This window comes from Strongylocentrotus purpuratus, unplaced genomic scaffold (assembly GCF_000002235.5).
Source record: "Strongylocentrotus purpuratus isolate Spur 01 unplaced genomic scaffold, Spur_5.0 spur5_scaffold_2, whole genome shotgun sequence".
NCBI lineage: Eukaryota > Metazoa > Echinodermata > Echinoidea > Camarodonta > Strongylocentrotidae > Strongylocentrotus > Strongylocentrotus purpuratus.
In genome coordinates, this window is record NW_022145605.1 from 33,573,835 (window position 1) to 33,599,536 (window position 25,702).

The 25,702-nt window shown below is 37.6% G+C and overlaps 2 protein-coding genes across 2 annotated transcripts in view; both read left to right on the forward strand.

Annotated features, from left to right (window-relative positions):
• Positions 1 to 424: 424 nt before the first annotated feature.
• LOC105440907 (solute carrier family 43 member 3-like) lies at positions 425 to 6,282 on the forward strand. Its single transcript, XM_011671512.2, has 7 exons — positions 425 to 601; positions 1,222 to 1,403; positions 2,270 to 2,393; positions 2,837 to 2,929; positions 3,676 to 4,204; positions 4,628 to 4,741; positions 6,083 to 6,282. The coding sequence occupies exons 1-7, from the start codon at positions 425 to 427 to the stop codon at positions 6,280 to 6,282; spliced, it is 1,419 nt and encodes a 472-aa protein (XP_011669814.2).
• An 8,528-nt stretch (positions 6,283 to 14,810) lies between these two features.
• The window catches only part of LOC115918841 (solute carrier family 43 member 3-like), a 35,655-nt gene continuing 24,763 nt past the window's right edge, over positions 14,811 to 25,702 (forward strand). The window contains exons 1-5 of the mRNA XM_030992250.1: positions 14,811 to 14,923; positions 21,497 to 21,741; positions 22,949 to 23,130; positions 23,716 to 23,839; positions 25,049 to 25,141. Coding sequence (XP_030848110.1) covers positions 21,559 to 21,741; positions 22,949 to 23,130; positions 23,716 to 23,839; positions 25,049 to 25,141 — 582 coding nt within the window. The 5' untranslated portion in view covers positions 14,811 to 14,923; positions 21,497 to 21,558. The remainder of the gene's footprint in view (positions 14,924 to 21,496; positions 21,742 to 22,948; positions 23,131 to 23,715; positions 23,840 to 25,048; positions 25,142 to 25,702) is intronic.

Genomic DNA, 25,702 nt, shown 5'->3' on the forward strand with positions numbered 1-25,702 from the left:
CTTATGTTAAATGAGAGCTGAGTTAATGAGATAGCCACCTGTCACAGTGACCTCGATGGCTCGCTATGTGGTCTAATCCCTTCTAGCTGCAGTAGTAACGCCTACCTTTAAGCTATCAAGCAGCTTTAAAGTCAAACTTGAACCTCAAAATATAAAAAAGATCGTTAAAACTTTTGAGAAATCAGGACCCCATGGATGTATTAGGCCAATGTTGTGTTTCGCACTTGCCAGCAGATGCATGACAGAGCCATTGAAATATCAGCCTTTGCTAACGTGTATTTAATGGTTTCTCTGTTCTTCCTTTTTCTTTTCTTTTCTTTCAATTTTCAATATGCATTTTCTTGTGTAGGCTTGGGAAGTCTCAACAGAGTAGGCGCTGTTACGAACTGACTCTGGCTCATCCTAATACTCGATCATCGGGAAAATGAAGGCCGTGATTGCATTCGAACGACTGGTTGCATTGGTATTTGCTTGCTTGGAAAACCTAATACATGGCGCCGTCATCTTTGGCTGGCCCTCACTCGTCTTTGTCTACCTACAGCTTGGCTATTTCCACGACCTGTGTAGCGACAGCAGCGAAAATGCTACATCACCCGTGATTGTAAGAGTCATAAACATATCAATTCCTTTCATTACATGTTTTTAAACATAAGTTTGTGTTTGGAGGGGGTGCAATATCACAATGATAAAACAGTTCGTAGTTATCACATGGAACACATCCACCTATCTTTAAAACATGATGAAGTTTTAAACATGTTGGGCATTTTGAAATAATCACTGATAAATCCATGGTTATCCTTCAAGAATACATTTTGTTTGCCCTCGAGAGAAGAATACTCCACCTGTGTATCATAGGATGTACTATCGCATCGGTGCGAATTCAAAATGATTAATGACCTTTTATGAGAACGTATCCATTATTCGTCTCGGTTTTTTCTTCAAAAAACACATCTGAAAACGTATAATTCCTAATTGTATTCTCTGGGAAAGGCGTGGTTCGTTGGCTCTTAACCTAAGGGTTGCGGGTTCCAATCCCAGCCAGCAATAACGTCCTTTAGCAAGGCATTAATTTGTATTTGCTGTCTCCACCCAGGTCTAAATAGGGTAATAATAATAACAAGGTCCCCAGGAGGAACGGCTTCGACGCTGATGAGGATCCTTTTTTATAAATGATATTATATGATATACCATCCTAGTAACAAAAATGCCTCATCTTTCTAGCTCACTACCACCACCACTGCTCATAACCTCAGCACGGTAGAAGGTCTCGAGTCATGTCCAGAACAGGAGAGCCGTCTTCAGCTAGTCTTCTCTATCGCTGTCGCTTTACAGGCAACATGCATGTTCCCTGTTGGGTTCTTATTTGATCGGTTTGGTACCAGATTTTCTCGGCTGGTCATGAGGTAGGTTTCTATGGCAATCATGTCCAACCCAATCCATTGCAAAGCAATCCAAACCAATCCAATCCAATCTGATCCAACCCAATCCAGTCCTACCCCATCTAATCACTTCTAATCCAATCCAATCCAGTCTTCTGCACTTTATTCCAAGACATTTATCTAATGTAATTCGATCCAAAACCATTCCATCCAGTTCAGTCCAATCTCATTATATCGACAAGGCATCATGTTAATATAGCTGTACACATTTCTCAACCTGGCTGTGCCACTTGGACAAAAAAAGATTGCTCAAATAGATCAAGTGAGCCAGTATTTCCCTAAAACCTTGATCAGATATGCATTTCTTTTAAAAGACGAAGCAACGAGTGATTCATTCGCTTAACATTTCCTCTCTTTTAACATAGAATTGAGTATTTAAGTATAGTGTACGTTTACTGCAGGCAGATGAGATTTGACGTGTTCCTCTTCTTACGTGGTATCTCAATTAGACTTTAGTTTTTAGAGTTGCTTGAAATTTTCCCTAGGAGATCCAAATAATGAGACTGTAGGAGTTTCTTGAACTCATCTAAATGTACGATCTCTATGACATAGCAAAATATATGGTACTTTAAAGGAATATTTGGAACTATGTTTTTGGTTAGGAGGTATGCTAGCTGTATGGTTCCACATCTTTGCAGAAACTTAGAGTATTAAAGACAATGGGGGAATCTGGGTTGTCGAAGCATTGTCTGATTGACGTATACAACTGCCTTTTAAAACTCGACCATCAGTGTTTTAAAATACTAGTTTTTGTACTTGACAAACTTTATCCATGAAAACAACCACAACCGGTTCACGGCCCCTTTCATGGTTTTCTCTCATACCAACAGTATCCTCCTGTTGGTTGGTTACGTATTAATGGCGTTAAGCTCTCCAACGTACCCTATTCTTGTGTTTCCTGGAACCATCTGTTTTACCATTGGAGGAGTCATCATGCTCTTTTCTTCTATGCAGGTCAGTAGTATCAGAGATATAGCGATGTTGAGTACACACAGGCCCACATCCATGACCGTAAAAACCTTAACTTCACGTTTGTCAATCAGTTTTAGTTTCTGAAGCAAATTTTGTGTATTTGTTACGTGATATGTGACAAGAGGCAAACATTTTCATCCTCCATCAAATTTGGCAGCGAAGGAAAAATAGAGAATAAAGTAAATTACTTAATAAATAAATGAATAATTAAATAAACGAATAATGAATAGAACAGAAACTAAATAAATGAATAGATAAATAAATACGAATGAAATAGCCTTCGTCGAAACATATTTCGAGTTACTTTTGTGCTGTTAGTAGTCCCATTTCTAATCTAAACCACAATACCAGTTCTTATCTCATTGTCATTTCGTATTTAAATCCAAATCCAAATCTTGTTCCACTTATATATTTTTTTTTTACAGATTGGGAATCTGTTCGGAGGACAAAAGTCGACAGTTATTACGATTATCAACTCTATGTACGGAGCAGCCGTCATCATGCTCGTAGTTGCGAAGGTAAAATTAATAAAAATATATACTCTATTACACATGTTTTAAGGTTTTCGTGCAATCACTTTCACTACTTTCAAAACTCATGTGTAAAGAGATCAAATCAAAAGGGCCTGTTACAACATACTAAGAAATAATATTTGATATTTAGGGCAGCATATTATTATTAAAAAAAAGAAGATTTATACAGTACCTTTCATTTAAGACCATGAATTTGCCTACAAACTTGAGTTAGATGCAAATATCCAAGGGTCAAGAAATAAAAACAACAATTGCATTGAAAATAATTACTCTATTGCTAGTTCCTGTTTTAATGTTTCGCAGAAGAAATTTTGAAAACTGGCTGGATATAGTGATTCTTTACAATTTTGAATATTTGGATGCCCCTGTGGATGTATCATGAGCACTAGAAAATTTAGCCCCTAAAACACTTCTGCTTTCGAGAAAAATTGAATATCAAAATTTACCGGTGCTCCCGATAAATTTCGATAATCTTCAAATAGCGCCTACACGGCTATACATTGTTTTAAGCTAAATTAATATCTTGACCACGAGAGGGAGCTACACAACGAAAATAGTTTATTATTTACAATTTCATCACTTTAGACTCGATTTCAACCGCGACAATGATCACTGAATATTGTAGGATCGCATACGTTTCCAATAAGTTCAATTGAAACAAATTCATGACCCCATACCAAAACTTTGTAATACCTTTAATCAAAGTAGATCTCGTCTTATCCTCCACGCAGAGGGTGCATGATTCCGGATTTTCAATCAACATCTTCTTTTTCATCATGGCTGCGTCGGTTATCCCTCTAAACATCAACACGTTCCTCCTCTTGCCCACCAAGTACATCCCGTGGCCCCTACCTGAGGGGTACAAACTCGTTAACCTTTGCACCCCTCGGACTACTTCAGGAGCGAAGGACGAACAAGAGAGTGCATCCTACAACAGAGGTTATGTAGGGGACCTTGACTCCGATATGACAGGTGTCGATGGGCACTACAGACAAAAAGGAGTTGAGTCTATCACCAGGGACCTTGACAGAGAGGCGGTAGTTTCTCGAATAGAGACAAGCAAAGACATATCCGAATATGGTATATCTGAAGTCGAAGAGCGCAAAAATAAAGAGTATGGAAGCCTCGGTGCGTGTATCCTGTCGACGCCATTTTTTATGTTGCTTCTCTGGCAGGCGTTCCTTGAGATCGACTTGACCTTCACCATTGGTACCCTCACCTTCTTCTTGACCAGATTGTCCGATGCCGATGAAGATTTAGGTAGGAATCAACTTGAACGTAAAGACGTTTTCAAAAGGAATTCAAGTTTTTGATTTATTTCAAAGTTACTTGATAGACATACTTTAGCAACCCTGACACCTCCATTGCACGCACGAAAGAATGGCTTACGGAACGATGCACACTTTGGCGTCCCTTTGCGTGATAATGGTGGAAGTGGTCATGAAGTGGTCTCTGGGTGCGTGGTAGATGTTGAACTTTTCAATGATTAATCACAACTTAATCTTATGGTAATTTTCGTGAATATTTCATGAACTTAACAGAGTGTAATTTTGAAAGGCAGGTAAACTAGCAGGTATATATTTATATAAGTGGACGTCAGTGCTAGTAGTGATGATCGCGATGGTACAAGACTATCAGCCACATATCATAATCGTTTCCATTATCACTTTTTTTCTCCATTAGTGAGTTGGTACACAGATATTTTCTCCATCACTCGATTCTTTGTCCTCATCGTTGGTCCTCTTGGTGGTCTACTCATGGACAGGAACAAGCTCTCAACCTCCTGCTCATTAACCAGTGAGTACCATGAACATTCGGTGCAGGTCAAAATGTCAGTATGAAAGCCCGACTGTACTACTTGTAGCTACTTAATTGCTCCCTCTATATAGAAAACAATGCCTAATCGGTGACCATTGGTCCCTAATGATCCTATTTTTTATGTTAATTGACAGCTGAGTTGATGAGATAGCCACCTGTCACCGACCACCCTGGGTGGTCTAATCCCTCCTAGATACACTAGTACAGACGGCCTTTAAAATATCAGAGATACAAAATATTTGTCCATTTTACACCTGACAATTTCGTTTTGCTTCTCTATTATTTCACCTGTGACAAGATACTTAGCCAAACTTGTTGTATATTCAATTGTGTGCCGTTTGAGGGCTGTTCCTACATACAGGGCAGTGGTAACAATTGATGCAACTTTATGGTATATTGGTTCATTAATTTGGCTCTCAATTCAAGGTTGCTGGTTCGAATCCCAGCCCGGCAATAACGTCCATTAATCAACAATTGTCACTCTCGACCAAGGTGCAGATGGGTACCTGAAATTTGCTGGGGTAATGATAATCGAAGGACCCTGAGGAAGAACGGCGCTAATGCAGTTGAGGATTTCCTGTGAAAAGGAAATATTTGTTATTATTATCATAACTCAATTCTCAATTCTCAATTCTTTTTATTCATCCAAATTCACAGGAATACATGGGAATTCGTTTTGATCACACATTGTAAAAATACGTAGGATATATATATATAAAAAAAACTATATCGTTGTGTTCATACAGAAGAACCATCAAAATAAAAGATAGACAACATAGCAGTATTCTTATTACTACACATTGAAATTGATGAAAAGGATAGAACATCAGTGTGAAGGAAGGAAGGCGAACCTACCCATTACTTCTCCTATTATTATTATTATATCATAGTCCCAAAATGATTGCATATCCTCTACGTTTTTAAGAAATATTGTTGTCGCTATTGACACAGGGATTGGCGCTGTAAATGTAAAGGTTTAAGACTAAATTTTGACTCTAGCGTGAAATCTTCATATTACTGGTGAAGCGTGAACAGTTAATTAATATGAATCTGAGACTGTTGTATTGATAACCAATGAAGGAAAATAAAAGAAATATCAATTTAAGTACAGAAATTAGGGTCATCGAAGCTTTGGGGATTGGGGGTCTTGGAGTTAGACTGAAACTGTTATTTTGAGGTAAATTCATAGGATAATGAGAATCTCTTTGTCCTTTCATGTTGGACATTAGTAACTTAATTGGAATTTCATATTTGTTTCATGTTGGACATTAGTAAAATAATTGGCATTTCATATTTGTTTCGTGTATGGTTCATATTTAGAGCAACCACAAAAGAGAGGTCCATACGCAGACGTGAGAGATAGCTGTCTACCTCTGGCGATCACTACTTTCGCTTCAATCGGATACACCATTTGTCTTCTGATTCCTAGCCTTCAACTTCAGTATCTTAGTTTTATCCTTATCCTCATTGTGGGATCTCTGCTTTTCGGCGTTGGGTCTGCAGTCGTTGCCGTCGTGTAAGTCACTGTCTTACAGCCGAAGAAATAGGGGCTCAATTTGTGCACCATAAAGGGTACCCTTATTAGCGCTGGAGTGATGGTGTCGTGGTAATTTAGTTGTTCGTACACTTGACTCTTAATCCAAGGGTTGAGGGTTCGACTCTCAGCCCGGCACTAGAACGACCTTTGGCAAGACATTGATCCACATTTGCCACTCACATTCCATGTGTATGTTGGTACCTTGTAATTGATGGGGTAATAATGCTAATAAGGCTTTCCTGGATATATTACGACTACTGGAATATTAAGCGTTTTAAGGTTCAACCCTTTCGCCCTGCATCTTATATAATGTTTTGATTTGATGTTTTTTGGATGAAAGTTTGATATCGTGTCTTCTTTTTTAAAGTTTATGTATTTTTAGATTTCGTGAGTGCAAATTTGTTTCATTCGTTGATAAACACTGAAGGGGAAGAGGAATGCTAATTATTGTTTTCCTTTAGTTCGTTCGAATTGTTTTGATTTGGGGGTTCAGTGTAATATGTTTAAATCGATCATAAAAATAATTCAATCAGACATAAACATAACTTATGCTATCTTGAGATAGTCTTCAATAAATAAATACAAGCTGTAAACAAAGATCGAACGAAATGCAGTTCTAGAAATGAGAATTACAGTAAGTCTATCGATTTCTTGTTGTAGAGTAATGACTAACCAGAAGATATCATTATCGCAGAGCCCTTTTTTATTTTATGGCGTTACAGGTTTCCTATGCAATACTTTACTAGTGTATACGGTGCCATTCGAACCATCAGTGGGTTCTTCACTTTTCTTCAGTATCCAGTTTTCATCCTGCTCCAGAAATACCTCGATGATGACCCTTTCTGGGTGAGCAAAGAACTTCAAAATATCTGGTTGGACCTCATAAAAGGCATCGTTTAACAATGTTAAATATGGAATGCACGGCTCTACGTGTTATCAGTGTCTGTGATATGGTGTAATATTGAAGCCCTAAAAAAAGCGCTTTAAAATGATAAAGAAGTGCCTCAAAAAAGTAAAATATTTGAGTGACCGGTTTTACCATACTCATTTTCCCCAGTAGAATGTATAGTGTTACGAAAAATTTGATTTCGATTTCCAATCATACATATCTTGATAATCAGACAGGCGATCGGCTTGTAAAAGTCACGGGATTCATGCATGACCTAAAGGTTTATAATTATGATTGCAGCATGAACTTAGTAAATCCACGATATTCTTTAGAATCTGAGGCACACCAAGTTATATTGAAATGATATGCATTTATTTATAAAAAAAAGAAAAGCATCACGGAATTTAATCCTTGATACTTATTTCATTTGGATGATTTAAAGAATATCAAACTATGACTTGAAAATGTTGTTTCATTAGAACGAAGTCACCTACGAGAAAAGCTGGTCGAAGGGGCTGTTCATCATAATATTGGACATAAGATATGTGACTTGGGCAACACTTTTGTAATACAATTACATATGGTTATGTTGTTGTACGTTTGTAACTACGAACGCACCCTCACTCGCTCTCTCCTTACGCACCCACACGCTTCCTAGCATCCTACCATGAACAATACGCATTTCCCGAGATCCACATCCACAGCCAAACGCCCTGTGCGCGCGTGAACACACGCACACATAACGCTCGCCCACACACGCGAGCGGCTAAACAGACCGACATTGTGTAATCATATGGCCGTTCCAATATAATTCGATGTATTGAAAATACCTTCTTAATCATGTCCGTGGTGTTATAATTTTTTGTCATCCTAAATACAGGTGTTCGTTGCATTCATCGTGGCTGATGTAATAACACTGGTCTTACCTGCAGTCCTCTTCATTCGTAGTAAGACAAGATCAACGGGCAACAAAGAGAACTAATTTCTTGTCAAATACCATTGACATTCAGACATACGTACGCTAAGAGTACAAGTTGTTTTATTTTCTATAAAATATAAGTCATATTCATATACATATGTATATATATATATATATATATATATATATATATATATATATATACGGGTTACATGGTTATTTTGAACATCTGAATTGTTTTTCCGAGATAAGTGATTAGTGTCTTTCATGTCCTATTGTGTTTATATTTAAAGTGAACTCAGACGTTGTGTGTCCGAATAGTTTGTGTAACTCACAGTCGATTTAAGGCGTTGATTTGAAGAAGTTTACATACAATGATTATCAATCTTTCAAGATTTATGTTAGAAAATACAATAAAAGACAAATATTCATGATAGTTAGTAATATTTGATGCATACTTGTCGTTAAATACTGAGGCAAAATTTAGGGTTTATTTTTGTTGAGCGTCCATACACACAACCCCCTTATATAATATCAAACAATATTACCCGAAATGAATACTTGAAGATAATCTGTATTTCTGGGGCCCGTACTAAAAAGCTGAGCGATTGATCGTACAATGGGTTCTTGCTACTGAATGCACGTAGTGATCAATGCAATCAATCGAAAGAAGAAACAAATCATACGAACTTTAGACATTAGATGATAACAAATATCAGATTAATAATAATAATAATAGGCATTTCTATAGCGCCATCTATCTAGATAATTCTATTCCGAGGCACCAGTAAAATAAAATCTTGCCAAAGATTCTGGTAGAAAAATAATGATCAAAAGAAAGATTATAAGAATAGTTAAGCTAGTGGTACCAGATCATGTACACTATTGGAGGTCAGGCTTTTTTCATTCAATGTGATTCTAAGCAAGTTGTCCTTCGACCATTTATGTTTACAACTGGAAATGATGTATTAACTTTAGTGATATGTTTTTACAATTTTTAGACTGTGAATCTAGTTATTTTCTATTTCGTATTGTCGTCTATTATTGTAACTTCGATAAATCATCTTTAGACATTTTAATACCTCTGTATAATTGAAAACAACTGGCACAGGTTTTTAGAAATATCATTAATGTGAACATGAAACAAAACTAAGAACTGGAAGGAAATACAAAGTTGATAAATTAAGATATATTGAACAAATATATACAAAAGATGATGAATTATAGCCTACCTAAAGTCGTATCATAACTTAAAAGAAAGGGATTGTATCGCGTGACCTGTATGGTCATCTTTTCCCCCCTTTCTTCTATTTTTAAGATGTTCCGCATTATATGTGGAGAACGATAAACAATGAAAATTAAAGGGAGAAAATGTAATGACTTTAAATGTAAACCACCTTTCGCCATTCTCCCCCCCCCCCCAATTTTGACTTTTCGAGTGACTTTCGAAAACTGGTATTTTCTAAATTATTATTTGTATTCTTTTTAATTTGAACTGATATGGATTAGCGATGGGAAGCACAATCATTGACCTGGACCTGGTTTGTGTGGCTATTCCAGTTGGCTGTACATTGTCAATTCTGGCTCTGGGCAACGTTTCACAAAACCGTTATAAGTACAAGTTCGCTGACATCCCATTGAAACGAATGGTAACTTTTGTTTTCCTCGTTTCAATATGATGTTGGCGAACTTGTACTTTACGACGGTTACGACACTGCCCACGTCATCGTTTCATAAAACCACTATAAATTCGTTGACATTGCTTTAAAGTGTGTGGCTATTCCAATAAACACAGAATAAACAGCATGTCTCCTTCAGGTTAAAACTTCTCACATCTCCCTGTTTCACACACTCTCTCTCTCTGTTCATCTATTTTCTGTAGTATGCAGCTTTGTTTTTGTCTTCTTTTGTCCTGTCATGTCTTGTTTTGTCTTGTCCTGTTTATGTCTTGTTTATCTTGTCCTGTTATAAATTGCTTTGTCATGTCTTTTCCCCTTTGTGCCCTTTTTTGTAATTCTGTTCTTCTTGTATATTTCGATTATTTAGATACTTTAAAAAGGTTTATGAAAATGTTATTATATTATATCTATTTAACTGTGATTATTAAGACACTTTAAAATGATTTATGAAATAATGTTCATATTAGATTTATTCTTGGGAACCTACACAAAATAAGATATGCTTTCCAGTAGGTTCCTGTTTCATTTCATAATATTGAACTTACTTTGTCAACTATGTTTTTATTGTGCACACAATTGATGTATGAAATGGAATAAAATCAATCAATCGATCAATCATATAGTGACAAAGTCCATTCTCCCCGCTTCCAGTTTTGAAAGCTTTCCGTCTTCACTGTTAAAGGTAGGTGTCGTTTTGATAATGATAAATCGGTTTTATTGAACAAATAATGGTATATGTTTTGGGAGACCGATATTTCGAGGATCTCATTAGATTTTTTTATTTCATTTCCAGGAACACAAAAGAGTAGAATCAACACTAGTAAAGGATAAGAGAAAACTAAGTACGTGAACACATACAATGACATCAAGTTATCAACTAGGTACTGCGGAACAGCCAAAATATATACAGGCCTTATTTGATTCCGTGTTTATGATCATAAGTCTCCTGCGGGTGGTCATTTATCAGTATATTCAATATTGTTCAAATAAACTTATAAGTGGGTTGTTTTATTACCCGATATTTTCGATGGTCCATAAACGTATTCCTCGTCATCTTTGACAAATATTGACCATCTAACTGCGTATAGCTGGGAAATGAAGAGGGTGGAAGGGGGAGCTACAGGGAAGTTTGTCTCATAAACATTATATTCATCTTTCTCTCTTTATAATAGTATTGGTGATACAAAATAAAGACATAAATATCTGCACAAATATATTTACAGGTGTATCTATGTCCGGCAGCTTGGAGGCTGTTGGAGCGACAATAAAACGGACCTTTAGACACACGTTATGCATACCTTGCTGCCTTCAGCTTATCTACATATAATCTTAATAAATAAGTTTATCTTCGTTATTTTAGTTAATCTATGTCATGAATTTTGTCTGGGGCTGTCGTATTATCAAGCAATCTGCTTACATTGACAGTCCTTAATCTTCCGCAAATAATCTTATAACGTTTGAGGAAATTTAGAATTTATGACAGTTTATCATTTTTTGTTGAAAATAACAATTGTTTTGCTTATTTATGATGCATTGTCAGCAAAATACTTATTATACTTTATATCATTATTGTTATCGAAAAACTGTGTACTAACATAAATGCAGAAGAAAATAAAATAAAAATAGGGCAATTTGTCCCAGATTTTGAATATAATACATCAATAAACCTTTGAGGGAAGGAGAATATAAATATTAGCTCAGAAACAATTTGCACTCAATCATCTGCAACATCACGTTTACATATTTAGGCTCATCAAACATATCTTTTGCCATTGCCGACTCGCTTGATTGCTATTGTAAATACAGCGGTCCTGAAATCACTCTGTCTATATAGACCTATTTCAGATAAGGATCTAGAAATGTGTGTATGGAAAGGAAAGCCTTTTATTACAATTTTCGAAAAACAAAATATTCTTGATAAAGCGACAGCGATATGCTCAGTGAGTTCCACGAAGACGAGAGCCTGATTTTAATTTTCCTTCTTACAAGGGTTGAGATTTAAGTTAAAATTTAAATCGTTGTTGCAAACGATGAGGTTAGTACCCCTTGTGTTCATGAAATCTAAAGGCTATGTTGAATTGTATTCCCGTAGTACAGTAAATACTGTAATGTGTCCTAAAAAACTTAATTAGCCTAAATGAAACACGAGTCTTATAGCCCCTCTGCACTAGTTTAGCAAAGAGGGATTAGACCTCCCTGCAAGGTCACTGACAGGTGGTTATCTCATAAATTAAGTTCTCAATTTACTTAAGAAGAAGGGCATCATGGGGGATCAACGGGTACCGCTTAGGCATTGTTGGCTGTATGAGGGCGCAAGTAGCCATAAGTAGTGCAGTGGGGCTTTAATATAATAAACCATAATGTCATGTGAATGCTTATGCCAATGTACAAAATAAGATCGTTACATTTTTGGTAGATATCAAGTAAACAAACAACAACATATAATTTGAGGTATCCTCTTATTTCATATCTGAACTTCATGCTTGTTAGCATGCACCATATATTTTCATATCTTTGTCAAATTACGTACTAACTCCAATTTTCAATATGTAAAAAGTATGTACACCTGTAGTGTGAAAAGAATCGCAGAATGATTGTGCATGTTATAATGATAAAGCCCTTCCATGCCATGATCGGCAAACTCCAAATTTGAGTTTAAAAAATGGTTACAATTTTCTTCTTGAAACAGGAACAATCCATTCATTGTGAAACTTATCATGAATAAACTGCACGGAAGTGCGGAAAGTAAGCCATATATTTATCATTTACTACTCTTATCATGTACTGCATACTTATTAAACATGTGATAATGATGTTTGCTACGCGTTTTCCTTTATTAAAAATATTGTTAATGCTTGAAGTCTTTAGTTGTGGCGTTTTTGGTGTGATTTATAACACGTTTTCGACATGCACTGATTGCATGGCGTTCATTTTATCAAGATTCGCTGAAGCGACTATATTGACATGGTAACACCCACTGGTACCGACATCTCTAATACCAACTGTTTATTCATAATACTACGGTCGGTGTTAAAAAACAAACAAACCAAAATTCTAACGTTAACCACATGTACTGCAATCCAGGATCTCCCCAGCTAGTTATTCAGAATATCACTTCCTAATAATGATTTTCAATTCAGAATATGATTAATGGATGATAATAATATTGTTAATAAGAATGTCGTTTACACACGGGAGCCTGATCGACTTCAATGCTGTTATTTCTAAGGGCCGTGCAATTGCTTATACCGATCGATTGCCAGGTATGCATTTACAGCCGGGTGGAGATTGGCAACTGTGGATTAAAGTCTTGCAACAGGACATTAGTGCCGGACTATGAATCGAATCATCAAACATTGAATAGAGAATTCATTTAATGAACGACAATATAGTGGTGAAGTGTGACGTAATCAAAAATCTATTTTTGGAATTTCTCAATTTTTTTCTTCATTTTCCGGAAAGCATAAAAAATAACGTCCAAATGTCGAAAGCCAATTGAATATGTTAAGTATGTGCTGAGATATGACCATCTGAATAAATAGGTTTCATATAGGAACTCATTGTTATAGTGTTCTGGTTCATAACATTACGAGCCAGAGCAATAACATTGTGTCATGATGTCACAGCTTTGGCACTCCACGACAACTCCCATTAGGAGCATATGCACCCCTCAAAGCTAGTGCCCCTCCTGTTTAGGGTTCCCGTGGATACTGCTTGTAGTGGGTATACAGGGTGAATTGCCATTTAGTCCACAACAAATCCGCCTACTACCCGATTAGTCTATTTCCATATGGTCTTCACCCATCCCGTCTACTATCCAAATGGTCTAATAATCATTTCGTCTACTTATCATTTGGTCTAATGACCATGAAGGCTAATAGTCATTTGGTCTAATTTCCATATGGTCTAAGCTCCAATTATTCTCCTAACCATTTGGTATTTTGTTCATTTAGTCTTATTACCAGTTAGTCTGAATTCCCAATTTGTCTAATGCCCATTTCGTCTTTTTATGGTCTAATAACCATTCAATCATAAATAATCATATTCAAGTGATTATAAGACCTTATGGATGGTAGACGAAATGGGCATTAGACAAACCATGAATTAGACCAAATGGTTATTAGACAAAATGAACAGTATACCAAATGATAAGAAGACGAAGTGAAATTTAGACCATGAAGATAGTTGATGGGCGGGGTATAGGCCAATATGGGAATAGAACAATTGGGTATGTAGACAAAACGGAAATTAATCGGTATACAGCTGTCAGTGAGGCTCATACTAAAATAAATGCAGCAGCCCCTTGGCCAACTCTCATCATTTTCTGCATATGCCTCTGAACTTTTTTCCAGACTTCATGTGTTATTATCATTGTAAATAAGCGACAATATTGATTAAGAGATACCTGAAGCATGACTGCATACCAGACGGCGCGGGACTTTGTTCATCGCCCATGACACCAAAAGAAACAATTCATCGGGGATGGGAGCAAATATGCTGTTCGTGTCAATAAAAAGCGGGGTAGACCCAATTTGAGTTCATAGTTAGTGACTGTTACGATTATTGTCCGGCTCACACTTACATGTATATTCTGAGAGTACTTTTGCTGTGTTGGGAAGTCACCATTGACATCTGCCCTGTGCAACCGAAGATCACACAGTCTTCAAAATACTTACATTAAAATTCTGGTAAGTCATATTTTATTATGTTTCACATTTCTCCTGGTAAATTCATTCATAATAAATTACCTTACACACAAGAACTCACTTCAATTGCTCAACGCAAAAACATTTAGGCTCACACATACATGTATATTCTGAGAGTACTTTTGCTGTGTTGGGAAGTCACCATTGACATCTCACCTGTCGACCGAAGATCACACAGTCTTCAAAATACTTACATTAAAATTCTGGTAAGTCATATTTTATTATGTTTCACATTTCTCCTGGTAAATTCATTCATAATAAATTACCTTACATACAAGAACTCACTTCAATTGCTCAACGCAAAAACATTTAGGCTCACACATACATGTATATTCTGAGAGTACTTTTGCTGTGTTGGGAAGTCACCATTGACATCTCACCTGTGCAACCGAAGATCACACAGTCTTCAAAATACTTACATTAAAATTCTGGTAAGTCATATTTTATTATGTTTCACATTTCTCCTGGTAAATTCATTCATAATAAATTCCCTTACACACAAGAACTCACTTCAATTGCTCAACGCAAAAACATACAGGTATAGGCCTATACATAAGTCTTTCATTTCTATGAAATCATTGCCTTATCATTTCATTTGGTCTCTCTCTCTCAAAGTGCCATATCGTTTGACTTTGGCGATCATGCTGTTCTACAACCCTCGGCTCCTAGCCTTCTCTACTTAGAACCACTCACAGATCTGTCACTCCTCCCTCTTCCAACAATTTCTGCAGACTGTCCATCCAAAGTATCCTCCTTCTTCCCTTACTCCTTCCCTCAATTTTCCCTGTCAAAGCAAGATTCTCTAGGCCTTCTTTACGTGTAATGTGACCCATGAACTTCAACTGCCTAATCAACATCTCACGTTTCATTTTCCTTTGCACTCCAGCTCGTTTAAGAACTTCCTCATTGCTAACTTTGTCAGTCCAGGGGATTTTCATCATTCTTCTTAAAAACCACATTTCGCAACTTTCCAAACGCTTTTTAGTATCAGAGGCTAAAGTCCATGTTTCACTACCATACATAAGTACTGGGTAGATGTAACAATTTAATACTCTTATTCTGGTCCTCATACTCATTGTTTGATTTGTGAGAATTTTGCCTAACTTTAAAAATGCAGATTTAGCAAGAGCTATTTTTTTCTTGATTTCTGTCTCACATCTGGCATCCTCGGTAATGAAAATAATAAAAATCTAGATTTATAAAGCGCTTGATACGGAACACCATCTCTACTAGCGCTTTACAGATATTATTTCACGGGTCATCGGATTGATTGACGGACAATGTGCACCATCTCCACTCCCTGGGGAGTATTCCTACCACATATGGTCACCGTGAGGACATAGGCAATTACTAACACCAATGCTATCATCATCATACCGGGTCTCCATTTCTCTCTTGGGTACTGAGTTGCAAATGTAGATTAATGTCTTCCCAAGGGACAATAGTGCCGTGTCGGGGATCGAACCCACGACCTTGTGAGTGGGGGTGAAGTGGAAATGTCTAATATAACCAAGGAACGAAATATACTACTGCATTTTCACACTTTATGAGCACTTAGTATAACTTGATATTTTTAATTAACTTATAACCTTGTTTTAATTATACTTCCTTGATAATGTTACCATATTCCTTTATCAGTTTTATTAAATCATATTATTCTTGCCATAACCAGAAATCTAAATGTCATAAAAATCTAAAATATGTCATACATAATAACGGAGTAGGTACCACAATATTTAAACCCGTGTGAGTAGGGGTGAAGTGGAAATGTCTAATATAACCATGGAACGAAATATACTACCGCATTTTCACACTTTATGAGCACTTAGTATAAACTACGTTAAAATCATACAAATCGACAGTAACAACAGTTACACACAATAACAAGAGAAGGGACTGAAAATATAGACTTTGGCTTGTTTATCAATAAATTGTTTTTACGTTTTTAGAAGTTTATTTTAGTCGAATGCCTCAGTCACACCGTCAAACCAACTCCACATCGACAACACACTGATTCCACACCGACTCTTAACCGACTGTTTTTTCCATTGGGGGTAATGTAGTTTTGTTGGATTATCTGATTATGGTCTATAGTGTCGGTCTTATAAGTGAAATGGACACTATAGACGACAAGGTACGTGGATCGAATCTCTGTCAGTCACTCTGAAATCCGTCCCTGGCAATGACATTTATCTACATTATCCTATCCTGGCTCAAAGGGTGGTGGGGTACCCACTGGAAACAAATTCCTTACAGAGTTAAGCGCGTCAGATATAGAGGTTGTCTAATAAACCCGGTGGTAATAATCACGATACTCTGTGGTTGTTTCATGGATTTATGAACTAATAAGGGTACCTAAAACCAACACATATGACTGGATTAGGGCCTATATGTACTATAATCAGTGAAAGCGTTAGAACAGGCTTTCTGACAATCTAAGCCAATTCCGAGATACAGAAAAAGGTAATTTTTACAAAAATGTGAAAAACCCATCTAGACGAACGCTGTACACGAGTTCATGAAATGTAGTAATTACTATTCCTTTATGCACTAGCGGTACGCTCTATGATACACAGGTGGAAGTATCCTTTCCAAGAGGGCAATAGAATTATTCACGAAGCACCTCCATCACGTTGGCAGTAATTATTTTGAAATGCAAAAAGTGGGATCGTCTCCATGTTTAAAATATCTGTCGATATTTGAGAGTCATTTGTGCAAGTGCTATCTCCGAGGTGGCTTAAACCAAGAAGGTGTTTGGTTTGGTTTGGTTTGGTTTTATTTTCCGTATAAAAAAAAATTCAATACATACAAGAATACAATTTACAAATAATACAAATCAAGAATTAAAAAACGGCTGGAAAGCTCTATTCAGAGCCATTATTAAAATGGCTCTGTTCTTCCTAGAGGTCCAGAAATAATCAAACATAGAAATAAAACACAAAATAATACAAAAATATAATATTACAAACGCACTATCTACAACCCCCTCCCAAACCCTCTATAACACATTATGAATACGACTGTTACCATCCCCCCCTCCCCGTTTACACCAAAAGTTTATACATCAATGTTTATACATTACAATGTGATACGGCCGTCATCGAAAACATGTCATTTTTTCAACAATGCCTAGCGCGTCATTGCCTGTTTACAAAGGAACATCTTTCCATTAATTTCACAATGTAAATAGATCAAATTGAAATACGAATGTTTTGACAAGCCTAAAGTCTTGAACGCGACTTTAGCACGTACCTTCGTCGATATGACTATGCATTCAGACACTTTGTAAATAGGATGAATCATATTTAAAGTCATTTCTTCTATTGTTGAGCTAGCAGTTTACAGGAGGAAAAATCACTATAGCTCAGGGGTGACATTTGCACATTTCCTTCAGTGAAATACAAGTGGCGTAGTTACAGAAAAAAAAAACGAGGGCAAGGGCACCCCACTCCCTCCTCTTCTTCTCAATTGTGTGGTGGAAAATTATTTTTGTTTAAAGCTAGAAAAGAAAGAAGGGAACATTTGATATTGAGGGGGAAGGGACCAGGAAGGAAGGCACCTGGCAGGACCACCTTCGTTACCCCCACCCCTCCTAATCAGTAGCCTTATACATTCGCGTTTCATTTTCTATCCAAGTTCGATGCCCCCTCCTAATCTTTCAATTGCCCCACTCAACGCCAATGGGGCTACCTTCTCTATCCCAAATAAACTATTATCAAATGTATTATTGGCTAGTGAAGTGAATACACACATAAGATTGTTATGCATTAACAGTGACTGTCGTCATAGATCACCAATCTGTCCGAAAATGAGGGGTCGATTGCCCCAAAATGAGGCAGCAGTTGCCTGAAGTTGTAACTTCTAAGGCTGCAGCACCGGGCTCCAACCCATTTCTTACGCGTTTATAAGCAGTATGACTGTGGAAGAGCAACCGGTACGTTCCCTTGAGTAACAAAAGAAACTTTGCCACCAAACATCCCCACCCCCCAAAAAAAAATGGCCCCTGTTTTTATTCTTTTTATAACCCAATTTTAATGTAATTGTTGTGTGATTTACCTTAGTGTACTTACTATACTTCCAAGACTTGTGAAAGGTGATGTCATCCATTTACAAATTCATTAAACTTCGTGATCGAGTACATTCCATCGTGAAAATTATGTTTTTGGAGTTTTGAGAATATGCATTTGTCATGAAGATGGTTGTTGTTTTAATAAAAGAGCTTTAATATTGTCTATGATCTAATTTTTCACTTCAATGACTCTTTGTAGATCTTTAACGTTGTTGGTAAACTTTTTTAGTGGAATTAATGATATTCACTCACTTTTGCCTCGTTCAATAAGTATATATTATTCGAACAACGCACGTCGGTGATCATGGAAATATGCAAAGAAATTATAAGATTGAACCGTGCTAAAATTACCAAAACAATTGTATGAGGGATAATTTAAAAAATGGTATAAAATCGACATACCTACATAAGCCTTCATACATAAACCAAACCACCACTTATAAATATCCGGATCATGTTAAGTGAACCTTGAACAGTGAAAAACATAATTCCGCAATTTTCATCCGGAATCATCATGACAAGATTAATCAATTCAATTAAGGTATGTGGGATAGAAAAAAGACACAATGATACAAATCTACGTCATGCTTGGGGTGTATATATGGTCCAATTATTTGTGCATTGTGTAAGTTGGAACCAGGATTCCAAAATACCGTGTGTCGTCATAAATATAGTGACAATTTAAGTTCATTCTCCTTAAGCTGTCTATCTCTCTATTTAAAGGTTACTGTCTTCAAAAAATATGCTGCCATGATGATATTGTAAAAAAATGTAATGCGTCAAACAATCGTTTCAAGGATGTCATTATAAGAATATGTATCAATCGAAAATAACGGTTAGGTGCCTCACTGAGTAAATAAGTGCAGAAATGATTGTCGCCGCGTTCTGTGCTAGCGCTCCCCTTCCCTCTGTTCTCGATGCAGGCTCGGGTTTAGGGGAAAACACTCTGTTCCTCGGACTAAACGTTGATACTCCGGTCACACATAGCACATAGCACTGCGATGGAAAACTGGCAAAGAGCGTGGCCAATAGGGGTCAATCGTGGGCCGGGCAAACGTGGGAGGACCTCCATGACCGTGGTTTGGTCGGGATTGGATCTCATAGGACGGGAAGCTACAGGCTCTCCCCACGCTTATTTTGAACGAGCACAAAATATGCTTAGCCGGTTCGTGGCCAACATGTTATAAGCGGGGCAAAGTTTTATTAAGAACGTAGTGGGAACGCTTTTATCGTAGAAACAGCGTGGTAGCAGAGTGGTAACATCGTGGTGAGATGTCTGTGTAAATATCTCGTTAATTTCGAGCCGCTTTAGGTCGTTCATCTTAGGTCGATTCTGAAGAACTACTTAAACACCCCCGATTATTATTGACATTGCCACAAATCGTAGTAGAAGCGTACTAGAAGCGTACTAGAAGCGTAATATGGTAAGCACAAGCGTAGCGACATCGTTCTTCAGTTTCTAGGTCTGTATACAAATGTAGTAGCGACAACGTAGTAGAAACGACCACGTGGTCGGCATTGGTCTAGGTGTCATCGTAGTGGCAGCGAGTCAGCAGCGCTTTGATGGGGGTATAATTAATAGCCAGGTCACACATTGACCATGGCGACCACTCCGATCTGAAAAAAATATCGAATCGGAGCATTATCGCCGTCTAAATCAAGCAAATTGGGAAATTGAAGACTACATCACGACTGTACTGCGATGCTTCTACGTCAAAGCGCTGCTGACTCGCTGCCATAAGTTCATTAACCAGGGTCGCCCCGTACCCTTTTTTTTTCTGGAAAGAGCCTTACCCTAATCATATGGTTGTGTCAATTGTTTTGGTACTCAAAGTGAAGCAAATGTCTCCATTGGTCTTTTTATTACCGACGGGGCTACAATGTTCTCCCTTTTCCCCAGTAAAATATACACCAGTCTAACCGCCGAATCGACTCTAAACCGGGAGGTATCACTCGTGGGTATTCGTGGGCATAATGGCAATACAATATTATGAAGATTACATATTTTCACTATTCTTTCAAAGGTATGATAGTAGCCCACGCAATGGAGTGGAATTTGTGCACATTTCTTCTGAAGATTGTTATTTTTTTTAATATAAGTTTAAAGTTACTAAACAATTAGTCACTGGACTTATAAAATATCAGACCATTATTATGTCTTTTTCAAAATCATGTGCGCCTTACATCATATCCGCAACTTCGTTATTCCGATCGGTGGGTGTACTGTTGACCTTACATACCGCAATTATTAAAACCTGAATAGCGTTGATCTCTCACAAGGAGATTATAATATGCCCGAGGCAAGGTCTATTGAAAACCTTACAAAACGACGTATTATCTCTTGTCATACATGATCATCCTTTAACCCTCGGTAAATAATACAATCCCTTTTCTCTTTATGCAAGATAATCCAGCGAAAATATGAAGGTGGAATACATACTGTGCATCGGGGGCCCTCTATGTCGACTATTCCATCAACAACTTGAGCGAGGCCTTTTATAATTCTATTCAATATACACAGTGCAATGATATTGTTGGTTGTTTTTGGATCGGTAGATATAACCGGGTTACAGTTTTCGTTTTGCTACGTGAACTTGAATATACCAGGTTTCATGTTATATTAAAAATTCACTGAATTGGCAAAGGAAAATGCCCACTAGTTTACTCCGTAACAATTACCTAAGTATAACCTTGAACTAAAAGAGCATTTTACTCATACAGTATAGATTTCGGTTATTCTCCTAGCGTAGCATTATTATTTTTCGATCCAAAAACTACAAACTTATCTTATGATATAAATACAGGTTATGTGACCAAAATGTGATATTGTTGCCTTCCAAAATTAGTAATATCATATACGCGAGAGTTCAAATGTGTTAAGCGTTGATTTATGTTTGTTTCTTTGTTTTCTTGCTATTATCGTTTTCATTTGTAGGTCTCTCGTTACCTTTATCTGTTCAACTGGCATTAGCTGAAACGGGCTCGAATTAAACCAACATGACGATGAAGACTGTCCAAATTATCGAGCGGCTCCTTGCTCTCCTATATGCATGTTTTGAGAATCTGATACACGGTGGCATCATCTTTGGCTGGCCCTCACTGGTCTTTGTCTTCATCCAGCTTGGCTATTTCAGTGAATTATGCGGTGACACCAATGCAAATGCGACATCTTCTTTACAGGTAAGAGGCACATACCTGTGTAAATAATTTCACTTTGGGCCCAGAGTTTAGTAACCCTTTGGGATGCGCATTCAATAACTGAACTCTTCTTGTCAATTAATTATGACCAATTATTTTATATATAATGGTCCTTTTATAAAAGTATTTTTCTCGATATCCTCTGGAAGATGTTTCCTACGACACTGTGCAAATTCATTCCTTCTCAAGTTTGTATTACCAGAGCAGTGCCAGTATCTGCCGTCCTAGAATCGGACTATTTGGTTATACAACTGGGGCGGATCCATGATTTTTAAATAGAGAGGGCACAATGTTCTGGAAATTGTTGATAAGCCCCCTCCCTCCCCCAAGAAAACCCCCAAAACACGAAAACTATTAGGATTGAGAGTCTCTGACAAGCAAACTGAAAGTCTTAGACTTGTGAACTAAAGGCATGATCTCTCTAGGTTCCAAATGTGGAGCATGGGTCAGTTGTGTCCCCTCCCCCAATCCGTCAGTGCATCAAAGGTCACGCTAGCAAAGACTATTTTGATCCCCTGATCCGAGGTAGAATAGACTTTGACCTAGCGGCTTCGATTTTTACCCTAAATCGCTCGAGGACGAACGCTCGATTAGGACGGTGCCTGGGCGGCTACCGCCCGGGCGCCGAGGATTTTTCAGCGGCGACCAAGCGATACCCTGAAAACAAGCAGGGGCCGGTCACCCGCCGCCTCCGTGCCCGGGCGAAATCGGCTGAAAACTCACCGCCCGGCCGCCGAGCAGGCTACTTTTGGGGGTTGTGACCATAACTTAAACGCCTTGCAGATATACAAGTACCAAGGTCATGTGAGTCATTAAGTTTGCCCACACCTGGGTGGAGAGTTGCAAATATGGATCTATACTTCACCAAAACACGTTATAACCGGGCTGGGATTCGAACCCACAACCTATTTGATTGAAAGTCAAGTGAAATTAACTGCTTTAATACCACGACACCTCTCATCGTTTTGTTTTTTGTGTGTGAATTTTTAGGATCATCTACCTATACGTTGCTGTACATTTTTAATGATCCAACCACTTTGTCATTTCCTTTAGTGTTTTTCCATTTTATTGGCTTATCTATGTTTGCAAGAAATATTGAATTGTATTCTTTGCCTTTGTATGTTTTTATGAAAGAGGTGAATAAATTCAATTCAATTTGATTCAATATATCTTGCATGTATTTTAATAGCTCAACAATATTACGGATGCTCAAAATCTCAGCAAGCCAGGCGGTGTTGAATCTTGTCCAGAACAGGAGAGTCGTCTACAACTCATCTTCTCTGTCACTGTGGCTGTGCAAGCTTTATGCATGTTTCCTGTTGGGTTCATGTTCGATTACTATGGTACCCGAATATCCCGCGTGGTCATGAGGTAGGTTTCCAACACAACAGTTGAACAGTGTAGTCAGGGTTCGAAGCATAAACTGCTAATTAGGAAAGAAATATAGGCCTACAGTCGGCTCATTGTCAAAATAATTTGGTATTTTTTCCAAAAGGTAGCAACATGTATAGTAATATTGCACTTTCCTGCGATCCTTGTATTGCTGCAGGTCCCCATTGAATACACCTTGAAGGAGATCGAGAGACAAATATGGGCAAAACACCTTTGTAAACGTCGAGCAATAGTTGAACTATATGAGTCAAGAGCCTCCGCCATACAGTACTATTAAACACATATCGCTTTCCATTGACAAAATACTCCTTGCTTTTTACGAAGTGAAATACTAACAACATTTTAATTCATTTCGAACAAGAGACTGGAAATTTTCTAATGATTGCCACTGCATTAAATAAAAAGTCTAATACTGATGCGTTCTAAATCCATCAACTACCATTTTGCGCTCCTTTAAGTTTCTTGTTATTTTAGTTTGCTTTTTTAATTGATTGATTGTTTAAGCTATTTACAGCTATTTTATACTAACTATCTTTGAATTATTTCTTTGAATCTTACCAATAGTATCATTATGCTCATTGGCTACGTATTAATGGCATTCAGTTCTCCAACTTACCCTATTCTGGTGTTTCCCGGAACCATCTGTTTTACCATTGGAGGAGTCATCATGCTCTTTTCTTCTATGCAGGTTTGTTATCCAATCTCTTACGATCACCAAATTTCGCATTTGATTACCAAACACTTTACCACCCAAACGCACGTTCACGCCCACACACACGCAAGCAAACACGCACAAACATACGCACCCACACATTTCAAACCCCAGTTGGCACCGCAATTTGACGGGTATATTTTGTCGGAAGTCGTGCCATCTGTGTGGGATGCATGTAATGCCTGCGTATCGTAGTACGATGACATAGAGATGGGACCAGGGTGTCGGTAGCTTGGCATGCTAATATGTATCTATGAATAATTCATGCGGAGCAGTGAAACCCACTTTGCAAAAGGCCTCGTGACATTCGTCACTCGGTCGCGCGTTCACCCGGGGTATCTAGACTCATCTCAGTCGCTTAGCCAGAGTCACGAGGCCTTGTCAAAAGGCTAGGGTGTCGGCGAAGACAGCCAAATTTGAATATCTCAAGCGTTTTCCATGTGGCAAGAAATAAAGTTGAAATGTACTGTGTGTTCTGGTCAGCTTGTTCTGGTCCCCAAAATCATCAATAAGCAATTGAATTTTCCACGGTCGGCCGAAGGTTTTTACCATCGGGAGGTCACGTGACGCCTTCGTGACCTAGTTCGAACGCATTGTACTCTCAATACGACGTCGTGTAGCCATCGTGTGGCTTTCGCGTGGACTGCGGGTAAACTACTTTAATACAAGTGCATTTCTTCGTGTGACCTTTTGCAGGCATCGTACTTGCTTCGGCTGTTGGGGACAGTGTGACGCCTGCATAATTTAGGAATACATACATGATTGAAAAATGAAAAATATAAATAGACCGACACAATCTAGACTCTAACCACTAGATCTCTAACCACGGACGTATCAAAGGGTTTGTTGGCCTAGTGTAGGTATACAGATTCAACGGAACTGGCGCACGTAAGCCGCATAATAATCTTAAAACACGATGCGAGCGCACATAAACATTTGTGGTAAAACCCTGACGCAGCAGTCATTTACTTTAGGAGCCCTTTTGTTTTGACTTTTTACTTTGGGCATGAGTTATTTTACTAAGAATCGAACAATCATTTGGCGTTCCTTGATTGGTTAATACCAGATACAAAGTACAATTTCTTTTTAAAAGTCTTTCATAACGTGCTCATCTTGCTTCAAATGGCTTCAAACACTTGGAACCTTTAGACATTACTTTTCATTTGATGATTTTTCTTCAAACAGATTGGGAATCTTTTCGGAGGGCAGAAGTCTACCATTATAACATTAATCAACTCTATGTATGGTGGATCTGTCATTCTGTTATTCATTGCCAAGGTGGGATTATATTATTAACATTCAAGTACTTTTCCGAAATTATGTTAATTTGCATGGATCTCTAATCATTTCATTATTATTTTTTTATTTCATCAGTTACCAAAGAACCCACATAATTAACGTCATAATTGTTTATTGATTACATTGAACTAAGACTTAATTGTCATATATATATAAGACCACACTATTATTATTATTATTATTATTATTATCATTGGTTGTGGCATAATTATTATAATTATTAATATCATCATTAATGTGATCATTATACTTGCTGTTATTGTTGTTGTTGTCGTTGACGTCGTTATCGCTGTTAAAAAACTTATCCTTCGGTCATAGTCTATAACCAAAGATTAAATCACCTTTACTGTCTAGCTAGTGCACGATGCCGGGTTTTCGATCAACCTTCTCTTCTTCATCTTGGCCGGTTCCGTTGTCTTTCTCAACATCAACACCTTCCTCGTCCTTCCTACCAAGTATATTCCCTGGCCTCTTCCAGAAGGGTACAGACTTATCACCTGTTGCACCCCCAGGACCCCTACAGAGGCGACAGAAGATTGC